Genomic DNA, 27,982 nt, shown 5'->3' with positions numbered 1-27,982 from the left:
TTGACCACCACCTTGGCTGTCGGCTTTGAGTATATGGCCAACAGCCAGCCAGTCCATCTTGGGCCCGTCCCTAGGGATGCAATGACCTCCCCCATGAAGTCCCAACTCACCCAGTTGAACGCCTTTTTGGCATCCAGGACCAGCAAGAGTACCCCCTGCTCCTTCGCCACAGGCACATTTAAGACCTCTTTTACACGTTGTCCGATCCCTGCCTGTGTAACACAAAGCCTGCCTGGTCAGGGTGAATCAGTGGTGGGATGAAAGGCTCCAAGCGCGACGCCAGGACTCTGGCAAATATCTTGGTGTCAACATTAAGGAGGGAAATAGGCCTGTACGAAGCACAGTTGGCTTGGTCCTTCCCTGGTTTCGGGACGACTGCTATTAGGGCCTGAAGAAACGTCGGCAGTATTGTGTTTTCCCCCACTATAGAATTTAACAGTTTAGCCGGGGGCGCCGCCAGTGGAGCATGGTATTGCTTGTAGAAGTCTGCCGTGAAGCCATTGTCTCCCGGGGCTTTCCCTGTCTTCAGTCTTTGGATGGCCCCCAATACCTCTTCCCGGGTTATCTCATCCTCTAGAATCTTGCTTTCTGCCCTCGTGAGTTTAGGGAGATTCCGCTCGGCCAGCTACTGCCGGACCTCCCCCACTGCCTGCTCTGCCAGTTTGGCATATAACTCTCTATAGAAATCTGTAAAGCAGGTTGAGATGTCCCTCCCCCCCCTTCACAACACGTCCCTCAGTATCTCATACTCATTCTATCCTCCTTTCCACCCTACAACCCCTCACCCTATTTGCCAGGAGGGTCCACACCGTGTCACCCCTTTCACAGTACCTCTGTCGGGTGAATCTCATCTTCTTTACAACCTCCCCAATCAAGACCATGTGGCGTTCCTGCCTCTTGTCCCTCATCTCACCCACGAGCCCGTCCCTGTCTGTGTCCCGTTGGGTCAGTTGAAATGGCAGCGTTCAGTTCCTCTCGGAGCCTACCTTCAATTAACCCCCTTTCCCGCTTCTTACGAGACCCCTCAGCGATAAGTAATCCCCTGAAAGTGGCCTTGGCTGCCTCCCAGACCGTCGCCATACCCGTCTCCCCATTGTCGTTGGTTTCAAAGTAGGCCCCTATCTCCCTTCCCAGGAAATCCTTAAACAACCGGTCCCTCAGCAAGGTGTCGCTGCACCTCTATCTAAAACCCTGGCAGGGCTTGGAGAGCCGCCAGTTCACCACCACCAGCTCATGGTCCGATTATGTGATCACTTCCACCCTGGGTGCCCCCACTTCGCCTTCCCGCTCTCTCAGGATCAGGAGGAAGTCAATCCTCGTATAAGTCTGATGTGGGGGGGAGAAGAACGTGTAGCCCCACCGGACCCGGCCAATGTTTCCGCCAGACATCCACCCAAAAATTATCTTGGGGGAGGTCCCGCAGGGCCAAGTTGTCTTTGGTCACCACTTTAATACCCACCCCCTTTGCAGACCACCAGTCCAACGTGGGGTCCACCACCAGGTTAAAGTCCCCCCCTAAAAACATTGCACCTTCCACCCAGCCATCCATCATCTTAAACACCTGATGCAGCAACCTCACCTGCCCCACATTAGGTACGTACGGGGTAGCAAGCGTGATCTGTGTCCCCTTGTGAATGCCTTTTATACCGAAGAATCGCCCCCCAAATCCCACTTGACCTGAATCCCTGTCCGTCGAAAGGACTTACCAAGCAGACTGTCTACCCCTTCATTCTTGGAGTTCTTATGGGAAGCCCAAAGGTTCCTCCCAATCTCTTTACCTTTTATCAGTGATTCTGCCCCCTGCCGGTAGTGGCTCTCCTGTAGAAAGAGGACCGCCTGTTTCTGTTTCCAGAACATATTACTAGTCAGGGATCTCTTGTTTTGGGAGTTCAGTCCCTTCACATTCAGCATATCTACCGCCACCTCAACCATACACCTTCTTTACCCTTTGCTGGTTGCCCCTTGTACATCCAGTGAAGTATGTGACCTCTGTTGCATATGAAGTTTGCTTGAGATTCCTTTCCTTACCTTCCCCTCCCTCCCCTCCCACCCCTAACCTCCAACCAGCTCAGTTCCCACCCTCCCCTGTCCTAGTCTGAGGCGTTCGATCCTGTGGCCCAGTCATGTTGGGCACCTCTGTCGAACCATCAGGGACGCGCCCCCTACCTTGGACATCATATTGAGCAGACCTTATGTCCCCCCTATCCCCAAACCATCCGGTGGGGTACCTCCTCCCGACTCTGAATTAAACCATGAACCAACTCACCCAACTCCCGGATCCCCCTCTCCAATAACCGTGTGCCCTCTGCCTGTACCTCTTCCTTCCAATTCCGTAACTCAATTTCTGATGTTCAGAACAACTGACCGTTCTTTCAGCAGCCATAAATGACCTCCCCTTCAACCCTTTCAATTCCAACGAAACCCCCGAAAAGGGTTCCTGGGTGATCCCCGGAAAACTCGAAAAGCCAATATAGGAAGTTCGTCCTTCCCTCTCAAGTATCATCATTCCGCATTGTTGGGGGTGTGGTGTTTCTGATACTTCTGGACTCCTTTCACCCTGCGCTTTCCTCGTGCCGATTTCTGGCCTCAGGGGCCCCGGTTAGGGTCCAGTCCATGAGCACTGCGCTCTGAAGTGGACCCCTCTCGACGACCCACCAAATCCTCCATGACCCGTTGTATCTCCTCCTTTGCCACCAAATGGTGTCGCTCACCCTCCCATTCGATCACAAGTGCAAAGGAGTAGCCTCAGTGGTACCTGACCCCCTTCTCTTGAAGCCATCTAGTGAGAGCCCCACACTACTTTCGCCTCAGTAACGTGTGGGCCAAGAGGTCCTGAAAGATAACCACCCTTGAGTCACCATAGTTCACATCCTTCATGCGCTTTGCTTTTTCAGGGATCCTCATCTTGTCCCTGTAGTAATGCATGCATGCCAAGACTGAGCGTGGACCACGGGATCCCTCTCGGGCTCAGTCTATGGTGACGGTTTCTTCCTCCCTGGAGCCTAGGACCATCCCTATTATTTCTTTTATCTTTTGTTCCAGGCCGGCTGGTGACTCGCCCTCCACCTCCTGCAACCCGAAGAACCTGAGATTGTTCCGTCTCTCCCGGTTTTCAATGTCATTCACCTTGAGGCACAGCTTCACCTTGCGTCTCTCCATTTCCATAAAGCACGCCTCCATTTGTGTCTCCAAGAGTCCGGTGGAGGTTTGATTGGCTTCCAGTCCGTCCATTCTACCCTCAAGGGTGACCACCTTGATCGAGAGGTCCGCCAATTTCACCTCCATATCCCTCCTCATCCCTCTGATCTCCTCCAGGATAGTCTGTATGTCACTTTTAATAGAACCAAGTTCAGCTGGGGCCGGGGCAAGTCCCCCGTCTCCTTTGGCCTCTGCCATCCTGTCCTTGCCTTGATAATGAAACTGCACCAAAGCACGCTTCCAGCTCATAAGCGTCCCAGGTCATCTCCTCTGGTACCCCAAAGGGGTTGTCGGGGGGGGGTCAGCAGGCCTGGCTCCAGCTGTGGCTGCCTTGGCTTGTGTATGTCCTTTCTGGTGTCAGGTTGCCTGGTAAAGCTTGACCTCCCTGGCTCACTCCCACTCCTCAGGGCTACGCATCAAGCTGACCGGGGGTGGTCCGCTTCAGGTGAGGCTGGTGGTTTCCCAGCAACTCAACTGTGGTGTGCTGGGGTCCTAGTTAGTCTTCCACTGGGCAGATTCCTGTCTCCCCAGGGCCCAGGGCAATGCCCCCAAGGCGGCACCTCTGTGTTGCAGTTTCACCCCATGGCTGGACCTCAATGTGAGCTCAGGTGTTTGGCAGGAAAGATGTGCCTCATTGCAGGGGAGCCCCCTATAGGCCAGGCCTGCTTCTCTTCCACTATGGGGGCCTCCATTTTTTTCACTTTTCCCCTGGACAGGGGAGCACCTGGGAGGGGGCCACTCACCGTCCTCTCGGCTCTGTTGCCTCTCTCCTCCTCACTGCCTCATCCACGCTCAGGCAATTCAGCGGGCGCAGCGTGGGGGTTCCAGATAATCTCCTTGACTGCCGTGGAACTCCACAGCAGCCTCTTCGTATAATAAGTCCGGGGTGAGAGGCGCGCTGGTCACAGTGGCCTTGGCGTACCAGCGCCACAGTTGGGTGTCCCTTCCCAGGGCCTGCTGTGCGCAACACAGCCCTCCTCGGGTGGCGCTGTTGGTGGGTGCAGCTATCCCTCAGCTGCGTGCACCAGGGCACACAGTCAAATGGCCCTGAGTATTCATGGCTTTCACAACCCACCCGCCATGACCTCAAGGCGGGTAGGTGACGCCTCCTCCTTCTCCCTGGTGATGTGGGGCTCCAGCCTGCGACGGCAATTCGGGTCTGGGCTCCTGCAGCAATCCCATGCCCTTGGAGGCACAAGGTGGGCAGGTAATGCCTCCTCCTTCTCCCTCGTGATGCAGGATCACAGTGGCCTTGGCGTATCAGCACTGCAGTTGGGTGTCCCTACCCAGAGCCTACTGTGTGCAGCACGGCCCTCCTCAGGTGGCGCTGGTGTCGGATGCAGCCGTTCCTCAGCTGTGTGCACTGCGGCCACGCAGTCAAACGGCCCAAAGAATTCAGGACTTTCACTAGCCACCAGCCACGGCCTCAAGGCGGGTAGGTGACACCTCCTCCTTCTCCCTGGTGATGCAGGGCTCGGCCCGCAGACAATTCGGGTCTGGGCTCTCGCCGGACTCCTGTGTCCGCAACTTCATTCTTGGCTCCTTGTTGTCAGTGCTGCCTTCACAGGGCTGCACAGGGCCGCCAGGGTACATCTCAGTGAGAGTTTGTCTGGGTTAGCACCATCGGGGCAGCCACAGCTTCCCTTTCTGGGTTCATCTGGGTGAGTGCAGCTTCCCACATCTGGGAAGTCGTTCCTACATGGGACTAGGTGCCTCTAGACTCCATATCTACATGATTACTCCAGGGCTGGGACAGACCTCGACTCTCAGGCAGCCATCTTGCCTGCACGCCCTGGGTGCCTCTCCCTTTGCTCTCTTTAACCTTTCTCTCACTGCTTGACACTTCCCTGCCCCCAATAAATCTGCAACTGTTCTACCCCTTTTGAAGAAACCCTCTGCAAAGTCAGATGACCCAGCCAACTATCACCCAGAGTTTCCCCCTTCCTCATTACTCAAAGTGCCTTGAGTGGGTGGTGTTAACTGAATCACTAAGTGCCCCCTCTACTATATCCTTCCTGCCTGACCTTCTAGCTCCCACTCCCAAGGCTCGCAACATTGGGTTCCTCTTTGATAGTGACCTCAGACTGCAACAATCCACCACTACAACTGCCTCTGCTGCTTGTGCTAACCTTGTCAACATTCAGAAGAATCATCCACTTCTTACTTATCACACTCAGTAGCAAACACTCCGCTGAGGAGGCACTCATGCATGCCTCCAACTTTCTCTCTGATGCTTACCACTCTAAAAACACTCTTCTATCTGCATCCTTTTGAATGTTCCTGCCACTTACAACACTGTTGACCTCTTGTCTCCTCTTCACTCTCCAGAACCTTGTGCTTAGCAAATCTGCTCCCACCAAAATTGCCTCCTATCTGTAAGGTCACTCCTTTAAAATTACAGGAAACTTGCAAAACTCTTATTCCACCCCACTGCCTGTTGGCATCCCCCAAATAGCAGTCTTTGTACCGCTGCTCTTCAACATGTGTGCATCTGCTCTTGGAGGACTAATCTTGTTCTTTGGCTTTCACTATCACCTCTTTGCTGTTGACACTCACACGTTCTCTCCTTTCCCCCAGCCTCACCAGCCATCTCAAAACAGATTTTCAACTGTCTCACTGCAATCCGTCACTGGATGCCTTTCCTCTGCCTCCTACTGAACCCTTCAAAAATGGAAGTCATCTTTCGCCCTGCTTCCATTGCCAACCCTTCCCTCCCCTCTACTATCTAATTCATGCCTGGCCATCTAGCTCCCACTCTCAAGGCTTGTAAACTTAGGTTCTCTTTGACAGTGACCTCAGACTGCAAATATTCGTCACTACAACTTCTCGGCTGCTCATGCTAATCTTGTCAACATTCAGAAGATTCATCCATTTCTTACGTATCGCATTATGATCACTCTATGGTTAACACTCAGTTTCAGCAAACTAAAGGACTACTTTTGCCTAGACCTTGGACTTTCTCTTTTCTCCTTCCTCCTGCTAGACAAAACCTTCAACTTCACTATTTATTCTCTCTACAACATACTCCGATCTCATCCTTCTTCTCTTCTACCTCCCGACACCATGATGGTTGGCACTCCATGTGCAACTGCTCCTTTTTGAAGTTTCTTCTCCTAGTCTGCAAATCTATTAATGATCTATCATTATTATTATTTATTATTATTTTATTTACCTTGCTGCTCAGAAACGAGCGGATTGTATCTCTGTCTATTCCACATATTGTTGACTGTGCTCCTCCATTGTAATCAACCTCACTGCTCCATGCCACTGTGCCTCCTCTTTCTTCCACTCTTTCTTCCTACTCATCCTGCTTAGTTGTTAGCCGATGCCCATGGTTGGACTGGGGCATACAATTGTCTAGGGCACCAATGAAAAAGTGTCCAACAGTTGCAAATGGCAATTCATTCCTTTTGTGACGGACCGTTTGAATAGTACCCAATGGGGACTTTTTTGATAAAAAGTGATGCAAATTGTGCATTTTCAAGAATATTAATTCAGCAACACTGGTCAAAACTACTAGCCGCATAGTGAAGTAACTCATCAAACTGGCCCACATTGTCCAAAAAAGTGGCCCACTTTAGCCAAATAAATTGGCCCACACCAGCATTTTGGGTTTTAGGTTCGGCATTGCCCTATTGCCCTACAGGCAAGTCCAAGCCTGATGATGCCCACTACATTCAAAGTCAGCGAGACTGTGGACATCTTTAACGCCTGGCTTAAACTTCACTTACTTGTCAAAGAAGGAGTTCCCATTGCCTACTCCGCCACCCCCCTCACCTGACCCTGCCACTCCTTCCATTGCCATGTAATAATATAATTGTGTATAATTGTCTAGCACACCTCCTTAGTTTGCAGAGTCTGCCCCCTAGGTCAAGGGTCTGCAACATTTGGCTCCCCAGGATGTTTTGGACTACAACTCCCATCAGTCACAGCCGTAATATACAATGGTGAGGGATCATGCTAATCTTAGTCCAAAACATCTGATGAGACACAGGTGGCAGATACCTGCCGTGGATTATTGTTACCTTTGGAAGGAACCTGTTTCTTAAGTATTTTTGTTTGTTTTGTTTTGTCCCTGGTGTATGTCCCATTTTCTTTCTGTTCTTATAATAAATACAAATCCAACTATTGTTTTATTTCTTTCATTTCAGAGGTTGGAAGCAGGTGTGGTCCTGCGCCTTCCATTCCCAATGGTGATGTTGCTGGCACACGAGAGCCTTTTTATGAATCAGGAAGTAGGGTGGTATACCAATGTCAAGCTTTACATAAAATGATCGGAAGCAGCAACGTTGAATGCTGGAATGGAGCCTGGTCGAGTGTATTACCTGAATGTTTAGGTATTTATAAGAATATTTCTTAAATATTCAATTATGAGCAACCAATGGTGTACTATGGATCTTGCCTCCTCTGGGTCATTTGACTGAATGTTATATTTACATCAGTGAGTGGCATGTTTGGTTAGCAGTCATCTGCATTATGGGATCAATACATATCTTGTTTGTAAATTAAAGTCTATACTCAGTTTCACTGCATTCTAGTTTTATGGCTCATCATTTGCAGCACTGTGGGTAAGAAAAGTGATAGTTAATACTTGCTCTATTGTCTAATGTAAGTAAAGGGTTTCAAGCTAGTATTGACAGTACCTCTTATTTGTATTGAATGTGACTTCTCACAAATGTCTGATCGTTGTAGTATCGTGGGAGTGACACTATAGTTATGAATACATGATGGTTTACAGATAAATTTAGAAATGATGTTCCTCTGGTAAGTTAGACACCGTGCAGACGTTCACCAAATTTGGCAAGCACGTGATATGGACACATCTGAATACACGTCAGATTTGATGAGGTTTCATGAACCTTTCAATTTATAGAATGAATGTGGAGAGAATTGTGTTTTTGCATTGGTTATTCTATAAATCCTCACAAATATGCTTTTGATATGCTTATCTCAAAATCGTCTGCTTTATCACACACATCTCAAATTGGATCAACCACTTGAAATGTATCTATATATTTGTACTTGTGAAACAGGACAGGGAATGGGGGTAGGGTTTTTCACGGTTGTCTGGTCAATGATAATTTATTTTATTTTATTAGAATTTTTGATTAGGGCTTGCCATACCCAGAGGGTCTTGGAGCACCTTACAAGGTTCAACGGCTGAAAAGGTGGGAGGTGAAACAGAATTTACAGAATGTTTTCAGGATAGGAAGATTAGGATAGGCAAGTGGTAGTAGGTGAGGTGGAAGGACAGGGTTATGTGTAGGGAAACAAATATATTGTAACAATCTTTCTGAAAGTGGTGATGATGCATGCAACGAGGCTGTGAAGAGGGAGGGTGTTCCATGCTCTGGGTGCCCACTGGCTAAATGCCTGTTTTGTGTGCATGTTAGTTTGCAGAGTGGAATGTGTAGGAGATGATGGCTTGATTGTCAGGTGCTTTTGTGGACGATGGATTTGAGTTTGTATTGAAGGTAGGATGGGGTTTGATGCGCATGGCTTTAAAATAAAATGCAGAGTCCTTTGAAGGGATTTCCTTGGGGTATGGGAAGCCATTGGAGCTGGGCGAGAACAGGAGTGATGTGTGAATATTTGGGTAGGGGGAGGAGGAGTCTAGCTGCTGTCTTTTGTTTGACTGCGCAACAAATTGAAGGAGGCGGTAGCCCACCCAACTATTTATGTAACAGAGAGCCTAAAAGTCGGATCAGCAATGCAACTCAGCCAAGCAAATGCTCTCTGAAACTCTGTACATTATTTTGAACAATACTCAACACATGCTGTAAATGAAATTGAAAAAAACGTGATCAAAAATTGGATTTTAGAAACATAAGTGAATCGAAATAAATGTGTACACAATATAATTGAAAGAGCCAAATTGTATTAAAATGCATACACATACTATATATATATATATATATATTTTTTTTTTTTTTTTTTTTACACCATACTACTTCACGCACACAGTTGCCCCAGCTGAGCAAGACTCACCTCAAAGATAAGAATCAAGAACAACTCAAGTGCACACATGCCAAAAAGTGTGACCAATGGAGACTGCAAATGATACAAACCAAACACAAATCATAAAACAAACACATCGTAGACTGTGTTCCATGTGTTTGAAGGTTTGAGATTGGCGGTAGGAGTGGAGGTCTTGCCTGATGCTGTATATTTTGGAGTTGAAATAGTCCATGAGGGACTGCATACATAGTTCTTGCAGTTCCCCTGACCTCTGTGGGTAGTCTCAGGCAGGTGGAATGGGTGCCTCTGGTGGTACTGGGCAGTGCTCAGTGTTTCTCTCAGCCCAGTTTAAGCCCCTTCTGAGGTTGGAATGACCCTGTATGATGGTGGTTTCTCTGTCAGGGGTCGCCTGATCTGCCCATAGATCGACCCTGGTTGGTTCTTGCAGCTCCCCTGACCTCTGCAGGCAGCTCGGTCAACTAGAATGAGTGCCTCTGGTGGTGTTGTGCTGACCATGGTGTGCCTCTCAGCCCAGTTGAAGCCCCTTCTGATGATTGAAAGACCTTCAAATATTGTGGCTTCTGGGTCAGGGGTCACGTGATGAGCCTTTACACACCATCAAATGGAGATTGATCATTAGGCGCAATTGTGGGTGTAACCAACTCATGCATGGTTGGCCTAGAGTACTTAAGGGAGTCACTGTTTTGAAATGTCATGTTCATTTATTTGAGGGGCTTTTATAATCTTTCATATGAGTAATACATGTTTAAATATTTTAAAAGCCTGACATCTCAATCTACATTAGTGAGGTCCTGTTCAAATATGACCAGTTGAACTATTTTGAATGAATGTGTCTGTATTAACCAGGGGTTGTCATGCTCTTCTGTTCTTGTTTTTCCAGCTCAACATTTTATTTATTGGTTATTTATAATGCGGCTATACACAATGTGTTTCGAGGCGCAGAAGGACAAGTGGGTGGGCTGAGAGGAGAACAAACAGTGGTCCTACTCGGCCTTGTGCCATTTGGATCATGCAAGTGCAGTAATAAAGATTGCCCACGCGGAATTCTTCATTCTATTAAAGACAAGGAGGCGAGCATTATGCTTTACTTTTTTTAATACTGCCACAACAGCTTTTCTACTTATCACTTTTAAACTTCAACATTTGTGCTTTTTTTTCTCCTCCAGACATAAAAATAGCCAATCTGAGGTTTAAAAGTTCAAAACCAGAGTTTTACATTTTAGAGTTCCATTTAAACTAAAACTCCCATACACCCCCAGGAGTGTAGTAGTTCTGACCCTATCCCATGCTCCAATACAGTGATAGGTCATCCTATAAGAACCCTCAGTCCAAGGTCCTTTCCTCTTTCTTTCTTTTGCCTTGGAGATCCTCCGTAGCGAACTTGACCCTGTTATGAACAGTCAACAACAAAACTTACAACATAACCGTGAACAGTGTTCTCGGAACAGAACTGCCAGTGCCTGACTATTCACTGCTTGCGATCAGGCTGCCTTCTGGTCGTATCCTAGGAGAAACAGAAATATTCATAAGGGCAGGTGTCAAGACAAAGTTGAACATTTGATAAATGCATCATAAGATCATCTTTCGTCTTTTCCTGGGTGGGATATAATGCTCGCCTCCTTGTCTTTAATAGAATGAAGACTTCATGAGCTGTATAACAAGACAGGAGGCTCGCATTATGCTTATTCAAAGCTAGCCACCACCCTATTCGTTAAGTCTGACACTGGCTTGAAATAAAATGTCTTAAAAGTGAACTCAGAGGACCAATCGGCAGCTTTCATTATATCCTGAAGTGGCACCCCTGCCGAAAAGGCTCTAGAAGCCATCGCGCCCCTAGCTGACTGTGCTCCAAACTGAGACAAGTCTATCCCTGCCCATTACAACACTTTGTGCACCCATCTCGCAATTGTAGCTGTTGCTACTGCATGATAAGGCTTTCTACGCACTATTAGCAACTGTGTTACGCCTCGCGGTCTCCGCTGCTCTGTGGCGGTCTCATAGTCTTTGATCCACTCTGCTACGCATAGTTCCTTATTTTCTGTAAAATAGGGGTATGAAATTACTCGAGAGTCTGATTTCGTTCGCTTAGCTATGGTAAAGGCTACTCCTTCTGGATAGAATATTTTCCTGTGTATCTCTAGTGCTTTCACATTGGATACTCTTCGGCATGCTGTGAGACATAATAACATTGCCAGCTTGCCTGAGAGTTGTGATCGGGAAAGATGTTTATTGTCTGGCCACCTAAGAAACAGTTGGAAGACTTCTTTGACATCCCATAATGTCATATACTTTGGCTCTGGGGGCTTTCTGAACTTCATTCCTCTCAATAGACGTAGGACTGTGGGGTGTTCCCCTATGGTGTTACCTTCTACTATGTTATGTAGAGATCGCGGATCGCAGCACTCCTATTGTCCTGAAGGCGCTGCCTTCTTGAAACTTCATTGCTAAGAAGTTCAATAATTGAACTACAGGGGCAGAAACGGGATCCAAACTATGGTCTGCGCACCATTGAGCCCTTTATAGCCGAGTTATAGCTCCTGATGGTGGAAGGCGCCCAGGAATCTCTAATGCAGTTTGCAGCGAGTTGCAAAATGCCTGGCAACTCCCACTTTCTCCTGAAACATTGCAGACTATCAACCGCAGTGTGCCCGTCAATACGAGCGGTGAATCCTCTCGGCTGGGTCTAGCAGAAGGTCTGGCTGCTGAGGAACTATCCTCGGAAAATCTGTAGAAAGTTCCATCACTACTGGAAACCAGGGCTGGGATTTCCAGAAGGGGAGAACCATTGTTAGGTCTGCTCGCTCCATGCAAACTTTCGCCAGTACTCTTGTGATCATGAGAAACGAAGGGAAAGCATAATTCAGTGCTCCGTTCCATGGCTGGAGAAAAGCGTCCGTGCCGGCTGCACCCGGGTCTATTCTCCACTGAAATATGTCTGAGTCTGCGTGTTCAGTCTGGACACAAATAGATCTATGTGTACGAGGCCCCAGAGGTTTTGTATTTTCCTGAACACGCTTGGGTGTAGTTTCCAATTGCTGGAGTCTACAAGATATCGGGAGTTCCAGTCCGCTACCTCGTTGAGCGTCCCCGGCAGATACTCTGCTGTGACTGCTATCTGATTCTGCAGGCAGTAAAGCCAAAAGTATTTTGCTAATTCTGCTAGCATTCTCGTTCTCGTTCCTCCTAGCTTGTTGATATATCGCACTGCCGAGATGTTGTCCATCTTGAGCAGTACGCAACATCGTACTTTGTCTTTCGTAAACGCTCATACTGCGAAGGAACCTGCTAACAGTTTGAGACAGTTTATGTGCATTTTCAGTTCTTGCTCTGACCACTTCCCTCCTGTCTCTATGTTCTCGCACCTGGCTCCCCACCCGGACCTGCTTGCGTCCGATTCTATAATGTCTGGGGTGTCTCCGAAAATTGTTCGGCCATTCCAGGCTTCCATGTTGGAGAGCCACCAGTGGAGCTCTGAGATTGCTTCTTGGTCTAGGGTTACTAGCTGGTGATAACCTAGCCCCCTTGAAGGTGTCTTATTTTGAGCCTCTTTAACGCTCGATAATGGAGCGGGCCCGGAAGAATTGCTTAAATCGAGGCTGCCAGAAGGCCCACTACTCTTGCGAGAGCTCGAAGAGATATAGTGTTCTTTGCTATGACTATTTTGAGCTCCTTGTTTATCGCTTTCACTTTCTGATGTGGAAGTTCGAGGGTTGCCTTGTTTGTATCTATATTGAAACCTAGGAATTCTATATTCTGGACTGGTACTAGCTGGGATTTGTCCAAATTTACAAAGAATCCTAGAGAAGACAAGAGCGTGAATATCCATTGCAAGAGAATGTCGTCTAGGTAAACGATTATGCAAATACCTCTCTCTCTTATGGCCACTGCTATGAGCTTCATCAGTTTGGTGAATGCCCAAGGCGCTGACACTAGGCTGAACGGAAGACATGTGAAGCACCATGTCTCTCCAGCCCACCGAAATCTCAGATATCTCAAACTCCTGAGCTATCGGGATCGTTAGGTAAGTGTCTTTGAGGTCTAATCGAGCCAACCTGTCCCCCCGTTCAGAGGAGATCTCGAAGTAGATGGATACCTTCCATCTTGAAATGATTGTATACAATCCATTCGTTCTGATTTTTTAGAATTATGACCGGTCGTACTTTGTCCCCCCTGTGTACTAGAAACATTTTGCTGATGAAACCTGGTCCTCCTTGTGTATCTTTTTCTATAGCACTTTTGTCTACCAAACTGAGAATCTCATTGTGTAGCAATGCTGCCTCTTCTCGGGACACCTGAATATGATGAGGTTCTGATCTCTGAATGGGGTCCCCCATAAACTCTAGTCGTAGTCCCGCTACTGCTTGCAGCACCCATGCATCGCGCGATAACGCTTGCCATGCGCTCAAAAATTGGAGGGTTCTCCCTCCCACTTGTAGTCTCACTGCACTCACCTCCTGAGGCATTGGGTTGCCAATATGAACCTCTTCCCCTTCCCTTTGGGGAATCTGGCCGTGGTTGGGAAGAACGTGTCTTTCTGCTTTCCTTCCCAGTATTGGGAGCACGGCCCCTGGTGTCTGCGTTGGTAGTTAAACCGACCGGACGTACAACCCCTGTAACGTCCGGTCCCGGAAAAAACTTGAGTGGGGAAAATCTTCTTGATCGAACTTTGAGCTCTTTCCAGAGCTGAATAAGTTCCCACGAATTGTGCCATTTCTTTAGCGAATGCCTCGCCATATAGCAGGCCTTTGGCTCCTTCACCTGCTTCGTACGAAGCCAAGTCGCTTAACTTGTTGTCAATCGTAAGAAGCACTCCCCCTCTCCTCTCAGAGGACAGAGCACAGTTTGTGTTTCCCATAATGCAGACAGCTCTTTGAGCCCAATTGGCTAGGGCGGAAGCGTCTACTGGGGTTCCCGTGTCCTTTGCCTTCTCAGCAAGATCCATTATTTTTGCTAATGGGCCCGCCATGTCGAGGAGCTTATCTTGGCAACCTCACCAGGCTCGGTCTACGCCCTTCCGTATATCTCTCGCCGTCTTTGTGACAAAAGTGACCATCTTGGGGTCTAGTTCAGGTGTCTCTGCCAGCTTTCCTGGCAATTCTGGCCTAGGGCACTCTGAGCGCATATGCGATCGTACTTCCCTATCCAGGGGTTTGCGTATATGTTGAGCCATACAGGCGGCAACCCTGGGCGATGGAACCCACTCCAAGGACTTCGGGTGCCTGATAGTCTCTGGGTCAAACATATCTGTTGTACCGTCGGGTTCTTGAGGATCCATCTCCTCCTCGTAATGATAATCAGCCTCTATATCATCACCTTCATCATCGGGCATGTAGCCCTCAACATTGTCCCCTGCATTAATCACCCCTGGGGTAGGGGGTCTGTCCTGGCTTCTTTTCTTCTCCAGGAAGGCTCTCTTTAACCTGACTACAGGGTCGCTAATTTCGTGGGGAGTGGAATCCTCCCTATCCAGATTGCTCGGAGTGGGGGGTCAAAGAGTGTTTACTCTTGCAAGCTGCTTTCCTCCCTCTGGGTTCAACCCCTTCTGCGGGGTGTCTGGCTGACAGCTCTTTCTCTTGGCTATCTGCCTTCCTCTTTCTGGCAAGCTGTGCTTGCTGTTCATTAAATACTGCTTCCAAAATGTCCAGCCTTTGGGTTATGGGCTGCACTCCCTGTGACACTGCTTTCACCAAGGAATCTCCTAGCACCCTTTTAAAGCTATGAGACAGGTCGGTGACCTGCTGATAAGGGCTTTCCTCCCACTCCTCCTCTGACCATTCTGGTGAGGTGGAAGGAGTGGCACCGGGGCTTCTGCATTGAGCCATGGTGTTAGCAGGGCTAACTTCTTTTGCTGTCAGCAAGGGATAATGGTTAGGCACTTGTAGACACTTAGTCTATTATTAGTCTATTATTTTGACCTTTGTCAGGCCTGTTCTGTTTGCAAGGAAGTCTCCTTGTAATTATCCCCTTCTCCGCTGGCTCCGGTGAATTATCGTTTTTCTTTTTTTTTTCTTTTTTTTTACACAGTGCCACTAGGTCTCCTCTTCACTCGGCATTCGCTACGCAATTAAAATTGCATGCGCTCTAGCGGAAGAGCTCCCAGAGGATGCCGGGGAAATCAGATCCTGCTGCTCCCCTGGGTCCTGCCGCTCGCCGTGTTCGATGGTGCGGCTTAGAAGAACGAGGAGCTCCCGGCCCCGCTACTCGTTCTTCTAAGCCACGCCTCCTCTTCACAGATCAACAAGAGCTTCTACCGCTCGCCGCCCTGACGAGTGCGCGACACGAAAAACAACATGCGGCTCTACACGCACTGAGAAGCACCATAAGGTACTCAGTAATTACAGTATCTTCAAGAGCAATATACTCGCTCTTGATATATACTAATTCTATATTACGCTTATATTGATACATTTATTCAAGAGAATGAAATGTGAGGTACTTATCTTCATGGCAGCAAAAAAGAAAGAAAAGAGGAAAGGACCTGGGACTGAGGGTTCTTATAGGATGACCTATCACCGGATTGGAGCATGGGATAGGGTCAGAACTACTACACTTGTTTACAATTTTGAACACTTGAGATACGTGTATTTATTATCAAGTGGTGCCCGCTCACTTCACTTCTTGCTCAGAACTACTACACAAAGTGAAGTGAGTGGGCACCACTTGATAATAAATCGCCGTATCTCAAATGTTCAAAATAGTAAACAAAAAGAAAACGTGTTAAAACAATTTGTATCCAAGTATTCAAAAAGGAGCTGGCTGTGACGAATTTGGAGACACCCAAACTCAAAATACATGTGAAGCAGGAGACCGAGTGAAATACTAGGTCACACAGCCGCTCTCTATAGAACCCATTCTGGGTATGTGGTTAGTCAAGATTACTAATAATTCAATTTTGTAGTAAAAAAAGATGCCTTTAGTTGAAAAAATGCAAAAAAATACAAAAAAATAAAGTTTCTGTTGTTTTTTCAAAACAATTTTATCAAAAATAATAATCTCAAGAATGAGAAGACACTAATATTCTCATAGTGAGGAAGAGTTTGCCACAATTGATTTATCAATCAGACCAAAATTGCCAATGCGTTTCGGATATAAATTTCCATCGTCAGGGCAAGTCTAAAGATAATGCTCACAAGTTCACAAATGAAGAAAACAGTTCAAATTTGTGCAAAATAACGTATTAATGTCATACATCATTGTAATAAAGTTTAGAACATACCATTCAGTTGTAGTTTCAGAAGTGGATGAGTAAAGTGAGAAAAAGGGGGAAAAAATGAAAAAATAAGACCCTGTTTAATGTAGGTATCCAATTATGAAACCAAATGGAGAAAAACAATTTACCTGAGGTTGGTAAGTGTGTGGCGAGATATGATCATGGAGGCCATGTGGTGGTCAAAAGCTGCCTGATAGGAATCAGCGCAGAAAAACAGCCTACAAAGTAGTGGCTGAAAGCAGAAGAAACCCGTTATTGTAAAGTGTTGAAATCCATAGTTGAAGTTAATATTAGAGATGTGAAAAAAGCTTACCGTGCGTAACACAGGAGCAGAGGAGTTCTCCTGTTGCCGGCTCACACGAGACTACTGCTGTCGCATCGAAGCGTTGCTAGGGCAACGCTTCCTTTAAATGACACGTGACCGCATCCCTGCCCGAAAGGCGCGCACGTTCGAAATCTGATACTGCAATCAAGCCAATGAGCTTGATATGGATAAATTTAAATATTTATCTGGCCTCATGTGTACTAATGAGGAATTGTAATGTGATAAAAAATGAAAGAATGGATTTAAATGGAAATAGAAGAAATACTGTAATGAAAAGAAGCAGATCAAACAGTGAGTAGTAACATGTGGAAGTAGTTACAGTAATGAGTGAAAAAGTGAAAACCTATGCAAAGAGATAAAGCACAATGTCAATGTTTTAAAGTTTTAAACTCTGCTGCCGTTGGTGTCGTCCTAGGGCGGCACCTGAGGTCCTAGACACAAGGTCCAAGATGTGCAGCAGTGACATTGAAAGTTCACAAGAGTAGTCACAATCAGAATAAACATGTGTCTATCTTGCACATTAATATACACCCCTGCTGTGAGTGGTGTTGTCAAAGGACGGCACCTTGGGTCCCAGACAAAGTGTCCAGGAAATACGGCAGGGTGATCAATAGGTCCACAATCATTTGGTACGGAGGATAACATGCAGAAGGTAGTGATGTAATTCTGTACAGTATTACCAAGGAACATAGCAATCATAGCAGTAGAAATAATACACGATCATAAGAAATAATGATAATTAATTTCCTCGTTGATTCCATTGGGCGTTAAGCTACCAAGTTTGTCAATCCAAAAGGTCTCTCTGCGGTTGAGCCGCTGGCTCAAATCCTCATGTGGATTGTTTTTTGTGAGTACTTCCAAAATCACACATCTTATCTGTGTCAGGTTATGTCCATTTTCAACCCAGAGGCGTGCTACGGCTGAGTTAATGTTTGCATTCCGGATGCAAGACCGGTGTTCATTCCACCGTGTTTTGACCGTTCTTGTGGATTGGCCCACAAAGAATTTTCCACACGGGCATTGGATGCCATATATAGTGCTGTCACAGGTTCCATAAGTTTTAAGGAGAATCTTTTTCCCTGTTCTGGGGTGGTTAATGACATTACCCTTAATTATTGAATTACAGTTAATACAATGGAGGCAAGGGAACATTCCAGTTGGTTGAGTTATTGGCTCTTTGAGGGGCGGTCTCGTATGCACCAATTCGTCTCTGAGATTCCTACTGCGTTGGTAGGTAAACACCGGTGACTCACTAAATAAACTTTGTACCCTCATGTCATTTTTAAAGATCCCCCAGTGTTTTTTGATGGTTTTCTTAATCTTGTTGCTTTGAATAGAGAATTTGGATACATACACAGGTGACTTAAGTTCCCTCTTGTTTTTAGGATTTTGAGTAGACAGTAGGGTCTCACGTGCCCGGGTGCTAACCCTAGCAGACGCTGCGTCAAGTTGTTCTTGTTTGTAACCCTGTGCTAGGAATTTGTCTTTCATCGCAAGTTGTTGAGCTATACAATCCTCTGGATCACTGACAATCTTTTTAACCCGTAACAATTGGCTATATGGGAGATTTCTGAGCAGACTAGGCTGGTGGAAGCTTAGACGATGTAAAAGGTTATTGCGGTCAGTTGGCTTGCGAAACTTTATTTTTTTGTCTTTTCAACTAAAGGCATCTTTTTTTACTACAAAAAAATTGAATAATTAGTAATCTTGACTAACCACATACCCAGACTGGGTTCTATAGAGAGCGGCTGTGTGACCTAGTATTTCACTTGGTGAAGGTTAGCTGATGCACAATGTTCCCTCATAGCTCGGGAAGAGGTCTCCTAGCCAGGTCCTCTCTTGGATCAGTCCTTGAAGGCATGACAGCTTTCAGATTGCATCGAAGGAAAGCGGCAGCAATTCTTCTTCTTCCAGCTCGGCTTCGAGGATAAGCATCACGTTTCGACTTCAGCGTCTGAACAATTCCAGTAAATGAGGTGGCCGTCTTGCTCTTCCGTCTTGCCTTGGGTCGCCCCTTTGACTTGGGTACCCGATTTGCAGTCAGACCCGGTGCGACCTTTGACCGCAGAAGCAGTCAGGGGTAGACCATCAGAGATCAACCCCAACTCCACTGGAGATCTGGATCATCTCGGTATCACCTACACTAATTATGCAGATGATACCCAGATCCTCCTCCTGCTTTCTGGGGATTATGAAAAGTATTTGGCCTTGGTATTTGGCCTCTCCCAAGGCAAGTACCAAGGATTGGTGGTTCTGTGTGGACTACAGAGGGGTCAATGCCGTCACCAAACGGACATGTACCTATTGCCGGGGGCTGATGAGCTCATGGACACCATAGATGCTGCCAAATTTGTGAGCACCTTTGACCTTACCTCAGGCTTTTGGCAAATAGCTCTGACGGACCATGCCAAGGAAAAGACTGCATTCTTAACACCTGAGGGGCTCAACCAGTTTAGAGTCATGCCTTTTGGGTTTAAAAACTTTCCAAAGATTAGTCAACCATGCGCTCAGGGGGCTGGAGGCCTTTTGTGTGGCCTACTGAGATGACATTGCTGTCTACAGTTCCACCTGGGAAGAGCATTTGACTCATTTGTTTAAGGTGTTGCAGTGCCTTGAAAAGGGCTAACCTCACTATCAAGGCCACCAAGTGCCAGATAGCTCAGACGGAAGTCACTTATCTTGGTCATGAGGTAGGAGGGGTTTGAATCCAACCTCTCCCCAGTAAGGTACATGATGTACATGACTAGGAGACTCCCACTGCTCAGACGCAGGTGAGAGCCATTCTGGGCCTCAATGGGTATTACCGCAACTTCATGGCGGACTATGGAACCATAGCTGCCCCTCTGACAGTTCTGACTTTGCCCAAACAACTAAGGAAGGTTAATTGGATGGAAGACTGTCAGAGGGCCTTTATTGGCTTGAAGGAAAGTCTGTGTAGGGCACCTGTGTTGTGTGCGCCTGATTACAGCAAACCCTTTATGGTTCAGCCTGATGCCTGTGACACCGGAATTTGAGCTATCGTGTCCCAGTTAGATGAAAAAGGGAGGGGACATCTTATCATATTTATCAGTAGGTAACTCAAGGGTAGAGAACTTAGGTGGGCTACTGTTGAAAAATAATGTTTTAGCATAGTTTGGAGCCTTAGGTGTTTTAGGCCCTTCCTTAACGGGGTCTACCTTCAAGGTCCAAGCAGACCATAAGCCCTTAAAATGGCTTATGCAGATGAAGGGTGAAAAGCCAAAAATGCTCAGGTGGTCGATTAGCCTGCAAGGGATAGACTTTACCATTGAGCATAGGCCAGGGAAGAGTCGTGATAACGTGGATGGCCTTTCCAGAAGTTATGTTGACCGTCTGGATGAGGGTGTCAATCTCGTGGGAGATTAGACCACCCTAACCTCAGTCACAGGAGGGCAACTGTGATGCTGGAAATGCATTGGAGGGACAGAGCCTCCCTGTCCCTGTCCTATTTTTTTCATGTGTGTTCTGTGTTATTTTCTGCACAGGAGTCCATGTGGGACTCCTGGCAATGCAGCTCTTTCTTTTTTTTGTTGTGGTGAACAGACCATGGGGATACCCTTATGGCACCTATTGGTGGGGTTACAACCCTGTACCCCTAGTGTATGTTTTGGGGCACCTGTGTGTGGCCCACAGAGCAGGGTATGGGCTGGTGGCAGCCCCATGCTGACTTGGTGCTCTGAGTATCCTCCATTTGGGATACCCAAGCCCCGCCAGAGGAATCAGTGGATTCCTGATAGGAGACAAGATGGCCCCTGTGCACTCTTCCTTTCTATTGCCTGTTACCTTGTTTTCCCAAAGTCCTGGGAAGCCCTGACTCTGTCCATTCGCCTGACTGGCTGTTGGGTGGACGTTCCATATATGGTATTGTGGGGAAGTCCAGGCCAGACTAGCTGGAGCCTTCCCAGTGACTTAATGTTGCGGGTACACCTTTGGGGTGGGACCTGGGTGAATGGAGTTTGTGACCAATATACATTTCATGTTATGGGTGTCTGGTTTCTAGTGTATGACCCAATGAATGAGGCAGCCCTGCCCAAAACTGGTATGAATGCAGTGTGGAGTGTTGAATGGCTGGGTGCTTGTCCCAATCCACATTCCTGGTTATGAGTGTCTGGATGGAGAAGAATGGCCTGAATGCACTGTGAGCCTGATTGGCTGCATGCCTGCTGAATGCCCTTCTGAATGATAGGCTGCCTGAGCCTGGTTCAGCAGTGTGAATGAGAGACACAGTATATCTGGGGACCTCTCATCCAACGGGCGTCGAGAAACTCCTGCAAAGGACGCATCCGAAGGCAGCGGCCAAGCAAGACTGAACCGGCCGTGGTGTCGGGCCCCCACCGAAGCATCCTGGTGGGAGGCCGGCTGACGAGGTTTGTCAGCGTGTGGAAATCCATCACCACCGACCGTTGGGTGCTCGATGCCCTGGCCCAGGGGCACACACTCAAATTCCTAAAGAAGTGTCCCCGCATTCCACCCGTGGCCAGGAAGGAAAACCACGTCCCTCAACTACTGTTGGAAGTAAAGGCGATGCTCAAAAAAGGTGCCATCAAGTTCATCCCAAAGAGGCTTCGGGGCTCCAGAGTTTACTCAAGATACTTCCTCATCAGAAAGAAGACGGGCGGATGGCGCCCTATCCTGGACCTGCGTTGACTGAACAAGCACATCAAGGCACAGAAGTTCCGGATGGTCACCCTCCAGCACGTGCTGGGACAGCTGGAGGAAGGCAACTTCCTATCGTCGTTGGATTTGGAGGATGCGTACTTTCATATCCCCATTCTAAAAAGGCACCGAAAGTTCCTCAGTTTCGTGGTCCAAGGGCGGCACTACCAGTTCAAGGCCCTCCCGTTTGGACTGAAGTCGGCTCCCAGGGTGTTCACCAAGTGCCTAGCACCGGTGGCGGCGCGGCTGCGCCTGCAGGGGATCCACGTTTACCCCTACCTGGACGATTGGCTCATCCGGGCAACAACAAGGGAGCTCGCCGTCGAACAAGACTGTCCAGCTGCTCACGGACCTGGGATTCTCCATCAACTTCCCCAAATCCCACTTGGTCCCGTCTCAGGTCGCACTGTTTCTGGGAGCTAAGCTCGATACAGTGGCACGATTTGCCTCGCCGTCGGAGGAAAGAACGAAGGCCATCCTGGGCAAGGTGCAGCGTCTGTTGGCCACGGATGTGGCCAGAGTGAGGTCCATCAAATCCTTTCTTAGGATGATGTCCTCCTGCATCTATCTGGTGCGTCCTTTGCAGGAGTTTCTCGATGCCCGTTGGATGCAAGCGACGGGCAGCTTCAAGGACAAGATCTCGCTCAACGAAGTATTCCACCAAGCTGTTCGATGGTGGGGCACCCACACACATCTCGCGGCGGGCACAGACTTTCAGACTCCAGCATATCAGGTGACGGTGACAACGAATGCCTCCCTGGAAGGATGGAGGGCGCACACCGGGGGATCATCAGGCGAGAGGCCTGTGGCTCCCAGAGGAGAGGCCGCTCCACATCAACATACTGGAGCTCTGGGCGGTGTTCTGGGCTCTCAAATCTTTCCTCCCGTCCCTCAAGGGAAAAGGGGTGAGGATCTTCACCGACAACACCACCACGATGTTCTACATCAGGAAGCAGGGAGGAACCAGATCCCCAGCCCTGTCCAAAGAAACACAGGACCTGTGGCACTGGGCCGTTGCCCAGGAGATGTTCCTGGTACCCTTTCATCTAGCAGGGATAAAAAACACCATCACCGACTCACTCAGCAGGGAGCTGCGCTTGTGCCACGAGTGGGAACTAGGCCAGGATCAAGTGGATCAACTCTTCCGGTGATGGGGCAAACCCCAAATAGACCTGTTCGCGACAGCGACGAACTCCAAGTGCCAGAGGTTCGCCAGCAGGTTCTCCCAGCTGAGGAGCATGGGTGATGCTTTCTCGTTCCCTTGGGACGGCCTGTTCCTTTATGCGTTCCCTCCATTACCGTTGCTGCTCAGGCTCATCAGCCAACTCAAGAGATCCCGGTGCAGGATGATCCTCGTCGCACCGAAGTGGCCAAGACAGATATGGTTCCTGGACCTTCTGGACTTGTCAGCGTCCCCACCAGTCAAACTGCCGACGGACGTGGATCTTCTCTCCAGAGAAGGAGGCGCCATTCATCATCACGAACAGGAGTCGCTGAACTTGCAGGCCTGGCTCCTGCAGCACTAGAGTTTGGAGGATACGATATCCCGGCTGACTGCAGAGAGGTCTTTGCAAAGGCCAGGGCGTCCTCAACTCTCAAGGGCTATGGACACAAGTGGAAGACGTTCTCTGTCTGGTGCTGTGCACAGAAGATTAACCCTCTCAGGATTACAGCCCCTCAAGTGCTACCATACCTACTGTCGCTAGCCAAAGCTGGACTTTCTCATGCTTCAATCAAGATACATCTGGCAGCGATTTCCCGATACACCAGAACTACAGGGCGGTCATCCCTGTGGTCTCATCGCCTGGTGAAGGATTTTATGAAAGGACTGTTTCGATCATTCCCGCCGGTGAAGGCGCCAGCCCCGGCGTGGGAGCTCAACGTGGTGCTAACTAGGCTCATGGGTCCATTCGGCCCTGTTGAAGTTTCTGTCGTGGAAGACAGTGTTCCTTGTGGCCGTCACCTCCGCACGACGCGTGGGAGAGATTCAGGCCCTATCCTGCAAGCCTCCATACCTGACCTTTCACGATACGAGGGTAGTGCTGAGGACGCACCCCTCCTTCATGCGCAAGGTGCCGTTGCACTTCCATCTCAACGAGCCCTTGGAGTTACCTGTTTTCTTCCCGTCGCCTTCGTCGCCGGCCGAGAGGACTTTGCACTTGCTGGATGTAGATAGAGCGCTGAAGTTCTACGTGGACCGAACAAAGACTTTTTGGAAGACATCACAGCTGTTTGTGAACTTCGGACCTGTGAACTAAGGGAAGGCTCTCTCGAAGGCTTCCATTTCCAGATGGCTCTCCGGCTGCATCATGCACTGTCATTGGTTGGTAAACTGACCGTTGCCCGGCCGTCCGAGAGCCCATTCGACCAGAGCGGTTGCTGCTACCATGGCGTTCTTGTCTGATGTGCCCCTGCTGGACATCTGCAGGGCTGCTATGTGGAGGTCGACGCACACATTCACGAGATTCTACTGCGTCGACCGGGATTCCAGGGAGGAGTCCAGAGTCGGCCAAGCAGTGCTGTGCAACCTGTTTGCTTAAGGTGAGCCTGGTGAGGTGGTGAGAAATGCTTAATGTTGAGTTTTGATGTAATGCTTAATGTTGAGCCTGTTGCCACCTCCCGTGGTTGTGCATGTGTTTACTGCTATGTATTCTTATATTCATGAGCATGTGAATCCATGCCAGACCCCATGCTGGAGAAGGAACAAATTACTTGCCTGTAACTGTTGTTCTCCAACATGGGTCTGGCATGGATTCACATGCAAACCCTCCCTCCTACCCCTCTGCGGCTCTTCACTTGGTCATACTGCCACTTTATGTGCTACCAAATCTGAGGACGGCTGCCAGAGGCGGGTCTTAGGGAGAGGGCAGTCATTGTCTGGGGGCAGTATGACCCAGAGACCAGTTATTGGTTACTCGAGAAGCGGGACTGGGACTCTGGCTGCCGGTGCAAGTGACCCGGACTCTGCCTGCCTCTGGAACTCCTGGAGGCTCTGGCTGCCGGTGCAAGTGACCCGGACTCTGCGTGCCTCTGGCTGCAACTGGAACTCGAACTCGGGAAGGAAGGCTCTGTGCGTGGCCAAAAGCAGGTTCGCTGCCATATGGGTTGCAAGAGATGCTGGCAATGAAATGGTCACAGTTTCAGATCATGGATATGCAGGATTAGGTTGAGCGGATTCCCCTGGAGTAGGGTGACTGATGCCCCAGAAATGCAACAGTGATTTAGATTCTCTGGACTATCGCAGGGAAAAGCTTCATTGTTAGAATGTGCAATTTCCAAGCATCTTAGAGTGTACGTTTGGTGTCCAGTTGCCTTTTCAGAGTATTCAGGAACTGGGATTGTGAAGCCTGTTGATACATGATGCCTTCCGTCCATGCAACCTCTTTGTGGTAGCATCCAGTAACCAAGCATGTTGATGCTGTAAATCCTGGGGGAGAGGGATATCTAGCACGACATGACAATGTTTGATGGGCAGTAAGAAAAGCGTTTCTAGTTTGTGCTCTGAATTTGGGAAAACGTTAATTGAAAAGGCTTTTCTTAAGTCAAGGCACCTGACACTAAACTGGCAAGACACTTTACATGTGCACAAAATGTGGGAACAATTGCTATCTCAAGAACCTACGTCTTGCGCACATGAGGACATGGGTGACAACCCATACCAGTGCACTGAATTTGATGACCTCCATTTGCATAATACAGTTATCAGCCACCAGAGAACACATACAGGTAAGAAACCTTATGAGTGCATTGAATGTGGCAAAGGGTTTGCTCGGAAGCAATGGCTTATTAACCACCAGAGAACAAATACAGGTCAGAAACCTTATGGGTGCATTGAACGTGGGAAAGGTTTTGCTTGGAAGCAATGGCTTATTAACCACCAGAGAACACATACAGGTGAGAAACCTTATGAGTGCACTGAATGTGGGAAAGGGTTTGTTCAGAAGGGAAATCTTACACACCACCAGAGAAAACATACAGGCGAGAAACCTTATGGGTGCATTGAATGTGGGAAAGGTTTTGCTCAGAAGCAATGGCTTATTAACCACCAGAGAACACATACAGGTGAGAAATCTTATGGGTGCATTGAATGTGGGAAAGGTTTTGCTCAGAAGCAATGGCTTATTAACCACCGGAGAACACTTACAGGTGAGAAACCTTATGGGTGCATTGAATGTGGGAAACGGTTTGTTCAGAAGGGACATCTTACACGCCACCAGAGAAAACATACTGGTGAGAAACCTTATGAGTGTGGGAACGGGTTTTCTACAAAGCAAGAGTTTACTAGCCACCGGAGCACACATACATGCTTTCCGTAAAGCTATGAAAACCATCCTCTTCACATAAGGTTCCTCGCAGCACCATGAATACTAATCAAATGTCCCACTGCATAAGCTGCATTGTAATGATCAAATGCATAAGCTGTAATGACAACTATGTTTATAGCAATCATAATGTGCCAACGACTGCTACCATTCCTGTACCCCTTTAACTAAGCTCCTGCAAGTAACAGCGCCTCAATGCCCCTGGGCTGTTTGCGCGCTATATAATTATAAATTAAAAAAGGGTCTACCAAAGCCATTACCAGTAAAATACAAACTTTACAAAATAACGCCCTTAGAGCGGCACTAGGCATCTCCAGAAGAGACCACATCGCTGCATATAGCCAACAGAATAACTGGCTCCCTATCAATGACAAAATTCTGCTAAAAACTCTGTCACTTACTCATAAATCTCTTAACAACTCTGCTCCCACCTACTTGGTCAACAGATTCCACAGACAGACTTCCTTGAGGCCCACAAGAACAGCCTACAAAGATTGCCTTTCCATTCCTAACTTCAATCGCTCCACAATAGGGGGCAACAGCTTCCCTGTGGAAGCAGCTAAACTGTGGAACTCCCTTCCTCCCACTTTGAGAATGGACCTCCCCTACCATAACTTCCGGAATAACGTTGTCCTATGGTTGAAAACGTAGGATCATTAAACGCAACATGTTGCCAGGTTTTACCGTGAGGTGCACAGCCCCTCCACCCCACTATTTACTTGTATATACTTTATCTAACTTTCACTTGCTTATATTCCCTATGCCAGTAAGCGATCCGCTTGCTCCAGTAGTCCATATCTACATATAGTGTACCTATATTTGTATGTATATAATCTCGCTTTACCTGTATGTATGTTTATATTCTTGCTGTTGTAACTAAGTTTCGCATATACATGTAACTGCTGCACCCTGTTACCTGAGGGTATGATCGTGCATTGTAAATGATAAAACAAAAAAACACTAGATCATTCCCCAACAAAATGTTACCAGTTACATTGTCCTGAACCAGGACAGGAAGCTTTGCTGTCTTGTCCGGTATCGTGATGGTGACTAGGGCTACATGAGATCATTTGGGAGAACTAACCTGGTAGTTCTCAGAGGAGCACCTACATTGTCCTCTGGCATGAGCAGGTCCTCTCCACCACTGTCATACTTGCCCAAGTGTCTCTCAAACCAGTAGAAGGCTGCCATTCAGGAGTACACTTCTCAAAAATCAGCAGGTGTTTTGTAGGATTGTAGGCAGTGTTAGGCAGAAACCTGTGCAGTTCCCTTAGGGACCACTGCAAAAAGTTTAAGACTACAGGAGTAAGCAGTAAACCCAATTGGTAGCAGTCTGCACCACCGAGATTTACCTGGTAGCTGTGGCTGAGCAGTCGGACTTCTCTCAAGAAGAGTTAGGCAGTATGTAGAGTATACACAATAGGGCTAAAAATACAGTAGCACAAACAAACATGGACCAGAGCTTTGGTATCAAAGTATGTAATTATTTATTTAAAAACACACTTGTAAAAATACACTGACACTAATATGTCAAGCAAGTTCAAACACAGTCACTATAAGGATATACACCTCCCTAGTTAATTATTTGACAAGTCTAGGTTAAGACACCACTTATTTAGCAAAACAGAGGTGAGCGTGTAACCGTAGATGGCACTCCAATAATTTGTTTAAAAAGGGAGAGAAAAGGCAGAATAGGAAAATAACACAATACCAACACTTTTAAGAAACCACAGCAAGTCAAGAAAGGCAGGGTCTACTGTATAGCAAAAAGTTCATAGGCCAGGCCCACTCTTGGAGAGAGCAAGGCGGAATGTGCCCAAGATCACACAGTGGAAATGCACTCAGTCTTTGCAGAAAAGTCAAGAGGTTGGATCAGTTCAGAAAGGTAAAGTTAGCAGGTCAGAGGTCACCCCAGGATAGAGAGTCAAGGATTTACAGGACACCTTGGACAATCTGTTGCAAGGGAGACCAGGTGGGACACAGTACCTGAAATGGTGAGAAAGCTCCCGCAGGGGCAGTTGTTCCTGGCAGCGGGTGCAAGTCAGGGCTTCGTCCAGGGGAAGAGATGATCTCGACGTGGAGAAGAGCTGGAGGTCGTTGCACTGCCAGGGAAGAAACCAGCCCCGAAGTTTCCCGGTTAAAAGGTACGACCCTTTTATTTGCGGTAGTGATGAAGCGTGGCTATCCGGCCACCGGGGTGCGTGGCAAGGGCGATTCGACCAGGAGACGATCCAGAAAGGCGAAAAAGGCAAACTGTTGGTCCCACCAGCTCAA

The 27,982-nt window shown here is 47.9% G+C and overlaps 1 protein-coding gene across 4 annotated transcripts in view; it reads left to right on the top strand.

Moving 5' to 3' along the window:
* Positions 1–27,982, top strand: part of LOC138538055 (complement factor H-like) — a 981,558-nt gene that overhangs the window by 727,609 nt on the left and 225,967 nt on the right. For all 4 annotated transcript variants that reach the window (XM_069641504.1, XM_069641501.1, XM_069641502.1 and 1 more), the window contains exon 17: positions 7,350–7,535. In XM_069641504.1, coding sequence (XP_069497605.1) covers positions 7,350–7,535 — 186 coding nt within the window. The remainder of the gene's footprint in view (positions 1–7,349; positions 7,536–27,982) is intronic.

The sequence above is a fragment of the Ambystoma mexicanum genome, chromosome 1q (assembly GCF_040938575.1).
Source record: "Ambystoma mexicanum isolate Mex_15411 chromosome 1q, UKY_AmexF1_1, whole genome shotgun sequence".
NCBI lineage: Eukaryota > Metazoa > Chordata > Amphibia > Caudata > Ambystomatidae > Ambystoma > Ambystoma mexicanum.
The sequence above is the reverse complement of the archived record's forward strand: the minus strand, read 5'-3'. Positions and strand labels throughout refer to the sequence as shown.